The sequence below is a fragment of the Lynx rufus genome, unplaced genomic scaffold, assembly GCF_022079265.1.
Source record: "Lynx rufus isolate CCGP_SWC_20201006 ecotype Redwood Valley unplaced genomic scaffold, mLynRuf1.p SCAF_10, whole genome shotgun sequence".
Taxonomy (NCBI): domain Eukaryota; kingdom Metazoa; phylum Chordata; class Mammalia; order Carnivora; family Felidae; genus Lynx; species Lynx rufus.
Window position 1 is genome coordinate 13,990,397 of NW_025814824.1, and position 12,668 is coordinate 14,003,064.

Sequence of the window (12,668 nt, forward strand, 5' to 3'; positions counted from 1 at the left end):
ATATGACATTAAAAGTTAATTAGAATAGGATGTTTTTTTATATCACTACCATTAGAAAATTTTGAGGATTTCCACTTTGAAATGGTACTCTCAATAATTACTGGCCTTAATCAACTACTCAGCTTCTGACCAAGGTTTTTTGCTCTCTCAAGTGTTTAAGTGATGCTAAGCTCTTTAAATTATAGCACACTTAGGTCTTTACAGGATCCTCTCAGCATCGTAAAAGGGAAGTATTTGTTGAACTTTGACGTGGATCACATCAGGGTAAAGAATCTGGCACTATATTACATAGTGAAAATACCCAAGTGCCTTGTAAGCACAACATGAGGCAAATACATTTATCACTTGAGGGTGGGAATACTAAATATCATGAAAACCAGTGTTCCTAAATGGCTTTTGCTTTAGTTGATCTGTATCATTTTAAATTGGGCCAAATATCATAAACAGTATTTTACCACATAATTCGTAGGAAATGCCCAATAGGACATTCTACCAGCACTGTGAACTGAGAGAAGAAAGGAAGTATGCTTCTTAACCCACAGAAGCATATCATCTAATGTGTACATCCCTAATAGGTACTAACGATTGGAAAGAAGGTGAGAGGGAAGGAGGGAGGGAAGGAGTGAAGAGGGGAAGGTAGGAGTGAGGGAAGGGACAAGGACACAGGGATCAAGTCCATCATTGTAATTACTCAGATTGTATGCACATGCATGTGTTGGTATATATGCCTGGGTGTGTATAAATGGGATCCGGTATGTAATCCTGAATGTGTCTGCTTTCCTTTTTAAGAATTTTTCTTTAATGTTTATTTTTGAAACAGCGAGGGTGAAAGGGGGAGGAACAGAGAGGGAGACAGAGAATCTGAAGCAGGCTCTGCACTGCCGGTGCAAAGCCAGACGTGGGGCTTGAACCCAGCAACCACGAGATCATGACCTGAGCTAAAGTCAGACACTCAAGTGACCGAGCCACTCAGGCGCCCGTGTCTGCTTTTTTAATCACAAATTACTTTTTGTGATGACAGGTTTTACCTAAAACTGACATTTCTCACTTGTATTTCTCAGCATTCCATCCTTCACCCTGTAAATCACATGAACTGATTTTGTTAAGGCCTAGGAACCTACCTTGAAACTTGAATGGACCCTGTTGTTATAAAATATACCCAACGGAGTGAGTTCTGGTTTTGCTAAGAGCTGCAATCCACTGGATTCTCCAGTAGGTTCCTTGTGGAATAAATACCATATTCCAGCATCCTGTAATTAAAAGGGTGAGATCATTAAAAGCCTTATTTTATAAAGCCACCCTATGAAATGGCTTCAATAGACTAAGTGCTTCAGAAACAAAAATGGATCTTTTTTAAAAATTTTTCTTGGGGCGCCTGGGTGGCGCAGTCGGTTAAGCGTCCGACTTCAGCCAGGTCACGATCTCGCGGTCCGTGAGTTCAAGCCCCGCGTCAGGCTCTGGGCTGATGGCTCGGAGCCTGGAGCCTGTTTCCGATTCTGTGTCTCCCTCTCTCTCTGCCCCTCCCCTGTTCATACTCTGTCTCTCTCTGTCCCAAAAATAAATAAACGTTGAAAAAAAAAAATTAAAAAAAAAAATTTTTTTTCTTAAGTTTATTTATTTATTTTGAGAGTGAGAGAGAAAGAGGCAGCGTGAGCAGGGGAAGGCAGAGAGAGAGAGAGAGAGAGAGAGAGAGAGAAAGAGAAAGAGAAAGAGAAAGAGAGAGAGAGAGAGAGAGAGAGAGAATCCCAAGCAGGCTCCACACTGTCAGTGCAGAGCCTGACATGGGGCTCGAACCCACAAAACCATGAGATCATGACCTGAGCCAAAACCAAAAGTTAGACACTTAACTGAGCCACCCAGGCGCCCCCAAAATGAGTCTTTTTAACACTAATTTTTCATTGTCTCAGGCTCAGAATGGACTATAAAAACTTGTGCACTCACCTAGCACGCACTTTCAGAGCCATTATAATCATGTTTTTATTTTTTTTTTTTTAATTTTTTTTTTTCAACGTTTATTTATTTTTGGGACAGAGAGAGACAGAGCATGAACGGGGGAGGGGCAGAGAGAGAGGGAGACACAGAATCGGAAACAGGCTCCAGGCTCTGAGCCATCAGCCCAGAGCCTGACGCGGGGCTCGAACTCACGGACCGCGAGATCGTGACCTGGCTGAAGTCGGACGCTTAACCGACTGCGCCACCCAGGCGCCCCTATAATCATGTTTTTAAAAAACAAATTTACTTCTGCTTGCAGTGTTCGATAGAAATAAATGGCTGAGGCCAAAACTCATTTTCTTTTTTTTTTAAATTTTTTTTTTTCAACGTTTATTTATTTTGGGGACAGAGAGAGACAGAGCATGAACGGGGGAGGGGCAGAGAGAGAGGGAGACACAGAATCGGAAACAGGCTCCAGGCTCCGAGCCATCAGCCCAGAGCCCGACGCGGGGCTCGAACTCACGGACCGCGAGATCGTGACCTGGCTGAAGTCGGACGCTTAACCGACTGCGCCACCCAGGCGCCCCCAAAACTCATTTTCAAAACATAACTCTCCCATCGTTATCTACTTTAATAAGTTATGCAGAGTTAGAACCAGACAAGGCTGCCTGCCTTCCATGTGACCAGGACAGCACGGCCTTTTAGCAATATGAGGGTTTTTCTGTTTACCTCCAAACCTGATCAATAGATGAGTCATATTCATTAAACAACTATCCGCCAACACGCAGAGCTCACTGACTTCTTTCAAACAACTCCAATGCCCTTCCTGTCCCGAGGCAAATTTTTGCCAAAGAAAAAAAAACCACCACACGCATGAATCAGGATGCTGTCTCAGTCTGGATCCTGTCTGTTCAATTTCAGTATTCCTGACCTCAACAGGAGCAGCAGAACAGTTTAAACATCTTTGATACTCAAAATGAGCTATAAAAGTCAAAATGAAATTATCTTAATCTCCATGACCATTTTTTTTATTTTACATTAAAAAAATTTTTTTAAGATTTATTTTTGAGAGGCAGAGAATATGAGCAGGGGAGGGGCAGAGAGAGAGAGGGAGGGAGACACAGAATCTGAAGCCGGCTCCAGGCTCTGAGCTGTTAGCACAGAGCCCGAGGAAAGGCTCAAACTCAGGGAACTGTGAGATCATGACCTGAGCCTAAGTCGGAAGCTTAACTGACTGAGCCACCCAGGTGCTTTTATTTTACATTTTAATTAAAAACCAGCCCAATGCTAAAAACAGCTTCACGTAGAAGAACGTGGATTGAATGGGATGTTCCAATGTAAACATACAGTCCCAAAGTATGCTACAGATTCAAATTCGGCAAATATTTGTTCAGAGCCCACTGTGTGCCATGTGTACAGTAAGACCATTCTCAAAGAATTCAGAGTGTAAGGAGAAAGAGAGAACAAAAATATACATACTAGGTACTACATTACAATTAATTGCAAAGCTTTGCAGGAGCACAGAGAGATGCATTGTGGAAAGCATATATACCTACACACAAAAATGAAGGTAACATTTAACATTTTTCCACGATAGAGGAACTACCCTGAAAAAATGTGTTTGCCACCTCTACTTTTGGGGGCACAAAACAGACCACAGAAGAAGATCTGGAGGCTCTATACCATGGCCTTAAAAGCGGAGGGTAGAAGCGAACCCTCCCAGGATGCAACGGGAGTCTGGGGAAGGGGCAACATGGGGGGTAGCTGTTCTTTCCTGTTAAACACTGTGGTGTCAAAACAGGTAAAGGGAGCTCTGTAAAAAGGCAGTGGAAACGTACAAGAAGAAAGAGTTTGATTTATTTTGGGAGGAAAACCCTTGCCAAAACATGAGCTTCGCCGGGACAGTTTTTCTAGAAAGAAAAGAAAGAACTCACAGAACGAAAAGGAAGAAGAACGAACACGGGGTGGAAAACAAGAGACCCGCTTCTTCGTTTCTCACACGAGCCCCAGGAAGAGCTTCTGGTCAGCCTCACCTTACGTTTTTTCATCAACTATTTGCAACTTGTTTTCATCTTCACTGTTCACTTGAAACGTACCACAGGTCAGAAGATGATCCTGGGTTGAGGCTGCATATCAAACTCGCATCTTTACCCCTAGAACTCCCCCTTCTAATTAGGAACTCTCAACACAAACCCCGATAGATTGCTCAACAAACATCAGATGAAAAATGAATGAATGAATGAAACCTGAAACGATTAACTGCCCAGGTCTCTACCCTGTCAAGTAAGAATTTTACATTTTATGTTTTTAAGGAAAATCGCAGAGGTCAATTCCACCATCACCCAGAGATGCCCGTGTTTTAGTTATCGGGAAGAAATACTTCCTTCAACTTATCTTTCCCTCGGTCCTGGGAAACAATGCTAGGTATGTCTTTACATTTAATTATTTAATTTTAATAGTCACGATATATAAATATGAATATTTAGGTGTTGGTGTAAAGCTCCTATTTCTCTACTGTGGTTTTCAGCACAGATATAATCATGATAGTATAATGTCTTCAGGATTCACTTTTATATTATAAGCTAACAGTTTTAAATCACACTCAATTATGAATGTAAATTTCTCCAGGTTTCTTCAGGAATTATTTCTGCCATCCAAAAATAGTTCACTTATTGTCTTGAGTTATACTCGTGTGTGTGTGTGTCTCTGAAATAATTCAAGGCACATAGTAATATAAAGTACAGAGTTGGGTTGACCTGCTTTGCCAAGGAGATAAAACCCCTAAGTGTGGATGATCCCTGCATTTAACAAAAAGACGTATCCTTTGACCAGCATGACCGCTGTCATAATGTTCTACAGAATAATCCATTCCTATAAAGAAAAGCTAAGGCTTTCTTTGTTCATCAGAATTAAAAACTGAAATGATCAGGGGCGCCTGGGTGGTGCAGTCAGTTAAGCTTCCACTTCATCTGATCTCACCATTCGTGAGTTTGAGCCTCACATCGGGCTCTGTGCTGACAGCTCGGAGCCTGGATCCTGCTTTCGGATTCTGGGTCTCCCTCTCTCTCTGCCCCTCCCCCACTGGTACTCTGTGTGACTCTCTCTCAATAATAAATAAACATTAAAAAAAAAAAACTGAAATGATCAGTTACTTGGACACACATGACTTAAATAGAAGTCAGAAAGATTGCAAATTATACACTAAAAATACACTCTGAAGATACAATAAACCCACATATCAGCCCATCTCTTTTCTTCCATTTGGCATCTGTCTTAACACACTCATAAATACTAACTGGCATGAATGATTTGGAAGAAACAGAAGAACCATCAACTGTATCCTCCTTTCAACAAAACAGGCAGTAGCAGAAAACAAAGCCATGCTTGAGTTAGACAGTCACACGTTACATTACATCCATATAATATCCAAAATGCTTATAAACACGAATACAAAACAGCTGAAAGCATCTAATATTACTTACCTGTGAGCCTGCAGCCGCATTACTAATCAGGTTATTGTTGGGATGAGCAATCCAGAAAGTCGAAACAGCCCTGCAAGGCATTTTTTAAAGTGATTTAAACATCAGTCAATGAAAAAATCCTGCCCGCTAAAAATGTCCTCCAAAACATCTTCTCCCCAGAGTCAAAGGCCTTGAGCACCACACATGAGGTTTTCTCTCTGCCAGATACTCACATGCAGTCCGTGGCGGGCACAGGGACATAATTTCCAAACACTTTTTCTCGCATGGCAGTGCACATGGAATTATTCCTATCAGTGGGGAGGAGGGTGCCGGGTTTGGTGAGGAGTCCCAGATTGTGGAACAAAGTATTTCTCTGTTCAATACCATCTTCCAAAAAGAAACAATGACCCAGTGTGTCAAATCCAATTGTGTCTTTTATCTGCAGAAACACAAGCGTATCATGTCACCGGTAACACGAACGACTGTGGTGTTAGTGACGAGGCTATCTATGTAGCATGCTCAGTACAAACGCAAAGAGACGTTTTAATCTTCACCGGAGGGGCAAAGTCAAGTGTCAGGTTTTATTGATCTCTTAAGAGAATAGAGGAAAACACCGGAATTCTCAGTACAAGCAGGAGAGAGTAAGGGATGCGGGACAAGAGCCGACTTCTCTCAAATTGAGAAGTTGGTACAATGGAAGACAGTTAACGCTTCCAACAACATGCATCGACGTGACAAGAGGCTACGTACCAGCAGGCCATTTGTTCCGTGCACAGTGATGCACCTTGAGAAGCTGTGATGAATAGACAAGCCATCCACAAATGTCGCGTGTCTGTACCCTCCCTTGTGATCCACGTCCCCACACAGGTGAAAATGAACAGGATACCGCCCCAGATGCTGCTGACCCATGTGTCTCAGCTCCACATAGGACAGATGCACTGAAGTAAAATTTTTCCTTATCTATAAGACAAGATAACTGGAATCACACTGATAGGCTTTGGAATATTTTTTTAAAAAATTGTTTTTTACATTTATTTATCTTTGAGAAACAGACTGAGACAAAGCGTGAGCGGGGGGAGGGGCAGAGAGAGAAGGAGACACAGAATCCGAAGCAGGCTCCAGGCTCTGAGCAAGCGGTCAGCACAGAGCCTGATGCGGGGCTCAAACCCACAAACTGTGAGATCATGACCTGAGCCAAAGTCGAACACTCAACCGACTGAGCCACCCAGGCGCCCCTAGGCTTTGTAATATTAAGGTAGCAAAAAAAAAAAAAAATCTATATCTATATCTATATCTATATCTATATCTATATAGTTCTAATAGAAAATGTCTGAAGGAGAACACATATTAAAACTTTTCTTTTCTTTGGCACCTTGCTTTCTAGGATCTCCAGTTACTAATTTAGCAAGTGCTGCTGCTTCTTTTTTTGGTTTTGTTTTTTTGTTTGTTTGTTTAAGTAATCTCTATACCCAAAGTGGAACTCGAACTCTTGACCCTAAGGATCTAGAGTCACATGCTCCACTGACTAAGCCAGACACAAGTGCCAGCAAATGCTTCTTAACTAAGTGAATACTTTCAAGAGCCATAAAAATGGCCTCTCATAAGAATACAAAGACATGTAACCAGGAAAGCCACAGAAATGATTTGTCTATATAATATGTATTGATTTCTTCAAATATTTTGGTCATTTCCAGTCTTATCTTGTTCTTTGATTTCTATAAGCTCCACCATGGTTTGATAGTTATTTGTAAATCCTTCTCAATGTTTTAGTTAGCACATAATATTATTTACTTCAATTCTTTTTAAAACTTTCTCTGGGACCCACAATTTGAGCATAAATTAAAAAAAAATTTTTTTAATGTATGTTTATTTTTGAGAGAGAGAGAGAAAGAGAGAGAGAGAGAGAGAGAGAGAGAGAGAGAGAGAGAGAGAGAAGAAAGAACACAAGCCAGGGAGGGGCAGAGAGGAAGACACAGAATCTGAAGCAGGCTCCAGGTTCCAAGCTGTCAGCACAGAGCCCTACTCGGACTTCGAACTCAGGTGAGATCATGACCTGAGCTCATCCAACTGAGCCACCCAGGCACCCCAGAGCATAAATTTTTAAACACCAGATTTTTAATCATACTGTTAAAAATAAAAGAATAACACTGACCAACATTTCCTAAAACAGTGTGACAGAAATGTTGCTAACAACCATAACCTACTGAGTGTACAAAAGACAGATTTTAAAACACATGTAGCCAAAATGCAGCCCAGAAGGCCAATCAGCTAGTACACAGTGCAATGCTTATCATATACTGAGTGCTCAATACTTCTATATAAATAAAAATCTACATATAAAAGTATGTGTAGATTACTATTGCTTACCTTTTCATAATATCAAGGTATTTTTTTTAAGTTTATTTATTTATTTTGAAGGAGAGAGAGCATGAGTAGGTGGGGGGGTGGGGGGAGAGAGAGAGAGAGAGAGAGAGAGAGAGAGAGAGAGAGAGAGAGAGAATCCCAAGCAGGCTCCATGCTATCATCGCAGCCCCAATGTGTGGCTTAAACCCACAAACTGTGGGATTGTGACAAGCTGAAATCAAGAGCTGGATGCTTGACCGACTGAGCCACCCAGACGCCCTCATACATGGAGATTGCATGCATGGATACCAAGACTCTTGGTTTTTTTTATCTCTGTGTGGTTCTTCTCAGTGTAAACTGATTTAATTCTTCATGGGACAAAATGGTTTACGGCTCCAGGTCAACTAAATGAAGATATAACTTTCTCTTTCAATTCTGAAAAATCTCCTCACTGTCACTAAATAAAGAAAACACAATTTCTTTTTAATATCCATATAGATCTCATCCCCAAACTTGAAACTTTCGGGGTGCTTGGGTGGGTCAGTTGATGAAGTGTCTTGACTTGGGCTCAGGTCATGATCTCGCGGTTCGTGAATTTAAGCCCCACGTCGGACTCTGTGCTGACAGCTCGGAGCCTGGAGCTGGCTTCAGATTCTGTGTCTCCCCCTCTCTCTGCCCCTCCCCAACTCATGCTCTGTCTCTGTCTTTCTCTCTCTAAGAAAAAAAAAAAAATTCAAAAAAATTCAAAACTTGGAAGTTTTTTCAAACACGTATTTAGCAACCAAGGAGTTCCTTAAATCTTTTTGCCTACCATGACATGTCCCCCAAAGGTGTCATAATCAAAGAACTGGCACTGGTTTCCAGCGTAGCATGAATCTTCCATTTCTCCTCGGATCACAACATTCCGGGTGAGAATTCCGACCTCTGCTCTCATGTCTACACCATCAGTGATCTCACCCATGTGCAGGAACTGAGGGGCTTCTGATTGATGTGGACAAGAGACAAAAAATATTAAAAAAAAAAAAAAGAAAACAGGAAACATATCAAAAAGACAGTCCTCTAACCACAGAATATAAGGAAGCAAGGCTGTTAAAGATCCTCAGTGTCAAAACCACACACAGACAAGGAGCTTAATCCTCTCCTGGATGGCACCAATATTCTGGAATCTACCTAAGTATCCACTCCCTCTCTCTTTCTTTCATTCTCTCTGGTTCCTGCCCATATGCTCTAGTTCTAATCCCTTGAGGACACATGAAGAATGAAATGCATGGTGAATCCAGATTAAAAGGAATGGTTTTGTAGATGTTGATAATGGGGTCTCAAGTTGTTTTTGCTTTTACTTCAAACCTAAAGTAACATCCATTTAAACATTAGCAGTGCAAACATTACCAAGATTTTATAACATTTCATAAAATAAAATATCTTATTTTAATATTGATAAGCATTCTTTTAAATGTCCACCTTTATTGGAAGTCTAGAAACCCTTTAATAATGAGCTTTTCTCTGATGTTTTTATTACGTAAACTCAGGAAGGAAAAATACAAATAAATCAAGCAGCTAAGATCGTGGGAGATTCATTATCATGTAGACTTGTTAACAAGAGTGGGAATTTCCAAACAAAATTAATGCCAGATGGTATCATAGTTTTTTGGGTTTTGTTTTCCGCTTATGCTCTATAGTGTCAAGAAGGAAAAGTACAACACTGAGTGAAGTAGAGACCAAGTCCCAAGTGAGCCAATCATCCTATTTTTTTTTAAAGCAAACCACAAAGCTCTAAATTACCCATGAGTGTGTGCCTATTAAATAGGTACTGTAAGCTCTCTTGTTTTATATCATAATTGTATATAATCTTGAGTACAGAAGGAAAATGATGTAAATAAGTGAAATGAATAATAAATTCCATAATTAAGGAAACACACGAACAAGCTTTGCCTATTACCTGCCTCAGGATAAGTGGCTGGTAAATGTCAGCCCTTCTTCCTAAATATGGCTTACAATACGGATCTCACTGCATATTCCTTTCATTCAAAAAACATTAGTCAAGACTGTGATTTAAAAAATGTATTGTACGAAAATACCTTTTTGGTTCTATTTTAAGTATTAGTGGAATGTTTTTGTTTTTGTTTTGCCAAGAAAGTAGGCACTCAAAAATCATGAGATTTTTTTAAAAATTTTCTTTCAATGTTTATTTTAGAGAGAGACAGAACACAAGCAGGGGAGGGGCAAAGAGAGAGGGAGATAACAGAATGTGAAGCAGGCTCCAGGCTCTGAGCTGTCAGCACAGAGCCCGACGTGGGGCTCCAACCCACGAACTGTGAGATCATGACCTGAGCCGAAGTCCGAAGTTCAACCAACTGAGCCACTCAGGTGCCCCATGAGATTAGTTTTTTTAATTAAGAAGAGAAAGACTTCTATTTAAATATGAATCGGTTGATAATTGGCATTATTATTATTTGATAGCAGAAAGTTAACAAGAAGTTGGATATGATCTTGGAGAAAAAAAAAAACAACAATCCATGTAGTTGCTATATATATACACATATACATATAAATATAATTTTTTTAACAAAGAAATAGCACAAAACACTAATTTGCCTGCAACACTACTGTTCAATGAGTACTATACTTTTTATCTAACATCCTCTGGGATCTAGTGTTCAAAGCACCCACTGCTAAGATCTTCGATATCCAGATGATGATGGTGATGGTGATAATGCCTTGGGATGGGACTGGTGGAAGGGGATGCGGGAATGCAAAGCCAAGAGAAGAGCGTTTGCCAAGAAGCATTCTAAGCAGTCGGATACCTTTGACTTTGACCTGGAAACGGCTGCACTCTGGGCAGGGGAGAAGAGTGAACTCCTCTGCTTGGTACATAGAATAGTCTGTGCTTGCAACCACAATCTGGTCTCCAGGTTTCCAGCTACTAACATCATCCAGCAGATGAAGCTTCACTCCATCAACAACCTCCACCCGGAAACCTGAAAGAGAAACACCTAAAGGAAAAAGCAAGGAAGAAAACGATGCATCATAGGCATTTTTTCCCCTAAAATCAATTTTCTCACTGAGTGACATCAAAGGTTAAGACAGACACAAGTCGGTATGATTTCACCAGTGCTAACCGTGTGCCAGTCATTCCGCAGATACTACTAATAAAAAGATGAACATGTACACCCCTGACTTCCAGGGTAGAGAGCGCCAGCACCCCGAACCATGATGAAAAAGAAAATGTCACGCTTCGGTACCATTTCTTTTACGATTTTGAAGAAGCCTCTCGATCCCCAGATCTTTTGCTATACTTCAACTCAGTGCTAAAACTGGGGTGTCTGGGGGCGCCTGGGTGGCTCGGTCGGTTGAGCGTCCGACTTCGCTGAAGGTCACGATCTCACGGTCCGTGAGTTCGAGCCCCGCATCAGGCTCTGTGCCGACAGCTCAGAGCCTGGAGCCTGCTTCAGATTCTGTGTCTCCCTCTCTCTCTGGCCCTCCCCCCATTCATGCTCTGTCTCTCTCTGTGTCAAAAATAAATAAATGTTAAAAAATAAATAAATAAATAAAACTGGGGTGTCTGGGTGGCTCAGTTGGTTAAGCGCCCAACTCTTGGTTTCAGCTCAGGTCATGATCTCGCAGTTCACGAGTTTGAGCCCAGCGTCGGGCTTTGTGCTGACAGCTCAGAGCCTGGAGCCTGCTTCGGATTCAGTGTCTCCCTCTCTCTCTGCACCTCTCCTGCTCACACACACTCTCTCTCTCTCCCAAAAAATAAACATTAAAAAACAAGAATAAAAGCTTGCCTCTGGCAATCTCTCTTTTCTGTGCCTTTGCTCAAGCTTCATTCTTCAGTTACAGCGTCCTTCCACTCTTAATTCACCAACCAAGATACTATCCATCTTACAAAAGTCATGCAAATCTTTTTCTTTTTTTTCCTTTAAGTTTATTTAAGTAACCTCCACCCAACGTGGGGCTCGAACTCACAACCCCAAGATCAAGAGCCACAAGCTCAACCGACTGAGCCAGTCAGGTGCCCCGAGATCAGACTAATCTTTAAAGACTTCCCAAACATCCTTGCTGGAAGCAATCTCTTTCTCCAGTATCCTTATTCTAGTGCTCCCTCTGGTGTTATCCATACCTTTCCAATGGAAGAATAGCTCCCTTCTTTGGAAGGTACATCTGTGAAGGCAGCAGAGTCCGTCCACCTGTGTATTCACTCCTCTTGCAAACTCAAAGATTTTTGCTGAAGGGATGAACATTCCCACTATGACCTGCAATGTCCCCCAGAGGTCACATGATAGATCCCCTGTCCAACTTGGCTCCTTCCCTGTGACTATATCAACTATGCAGTGTACACAACCCAGGGACTATAATCACTGATCTCTCCTAATACCTCCTTTTAAAACTCAAAGTTGATTCCCAATAAGGCAGACAAAACCTGAAAAGTTGATCCAACATCTTAACTTACTCTTTTACATGCAACCAAGTGTAGAAGCATTTCCTGGCTCTAAAGCATCTGTGATAAAATCTGCCATAAACCAAAGGTCGATTTAATGCAAATGTATACACACTAGATGCAAGCCACTTCATGCGACTGGTGGAGAAGGAAAAACAGCGCATCGCAAAGGTATCTGTGCACTCGTATCTGTACTCCACAACCATCCTTCCGGTTAACCACAACACTATTCGGGGGCTACTTTAAGATACTGACACCATGGGTCAATGACAGGAGTGAAGAAACACATTTATTTACTCAAGTTAGAGGAATCAAAAAGAGGGACATTCGGGCAGGGCACAAGGAATACTACAGACATCCTTACAATCTGGAGCCAGGTCTCCTGATACAACCTGGCTGTAACAAGTCTTAGATTCTGTTCCTTGAGATGCCAACATACCATGCATTTGTTTTTGCAAAGTACCAAAAGAAAAGTACCTTAAAAAATGTAAAGT

At 41.4% G+C, this 12,668-nt stretch overlaps 1 protein-coding gene across 2 annotated transcripts in view; it reads right to left on the bottom strand.

Moving 5' to 3' along the window:
- Window positions 1–12,668, bottom strand: part of CEMIP2 (cell migration inducing hyaluronidase 2) — an 85,450-nt gene that overhangs the window by 37,773 nt on the left and 35,009 nt on the right. For both annotated transcript variants that reach the window (XM_047102123.1, XM_047102115.1), the window contains exons 6-11: window positions 10,541–10,729; window positions 8,548–8,717; window positions 6,144–6,353; window positions 5,627–5,832; window positions 5,415–5,484; window positions 1,122–1,250 (exon numbers count right to left, since the gene is read on the bottom strand). In XM_047102123.1, the coding sequence (XP_046958079.1) occupies window positions 1,122–1,250; window positions 5,415–5,484; window positions 5,627–5,832; window positions 6,144–6,353; window positions 8,548–8,717; window positions 10,541–10,729 (974 nt within the window). The remainder of the gene's footprint in view (window positions 1–1,121; window positions 1,251–5,414; window positions 5,485–5,626; window positions 5,833–6,143; window positions 6,354–8,547; window positions 8,718–10,540; window positions 10,730–12,668) is intronic.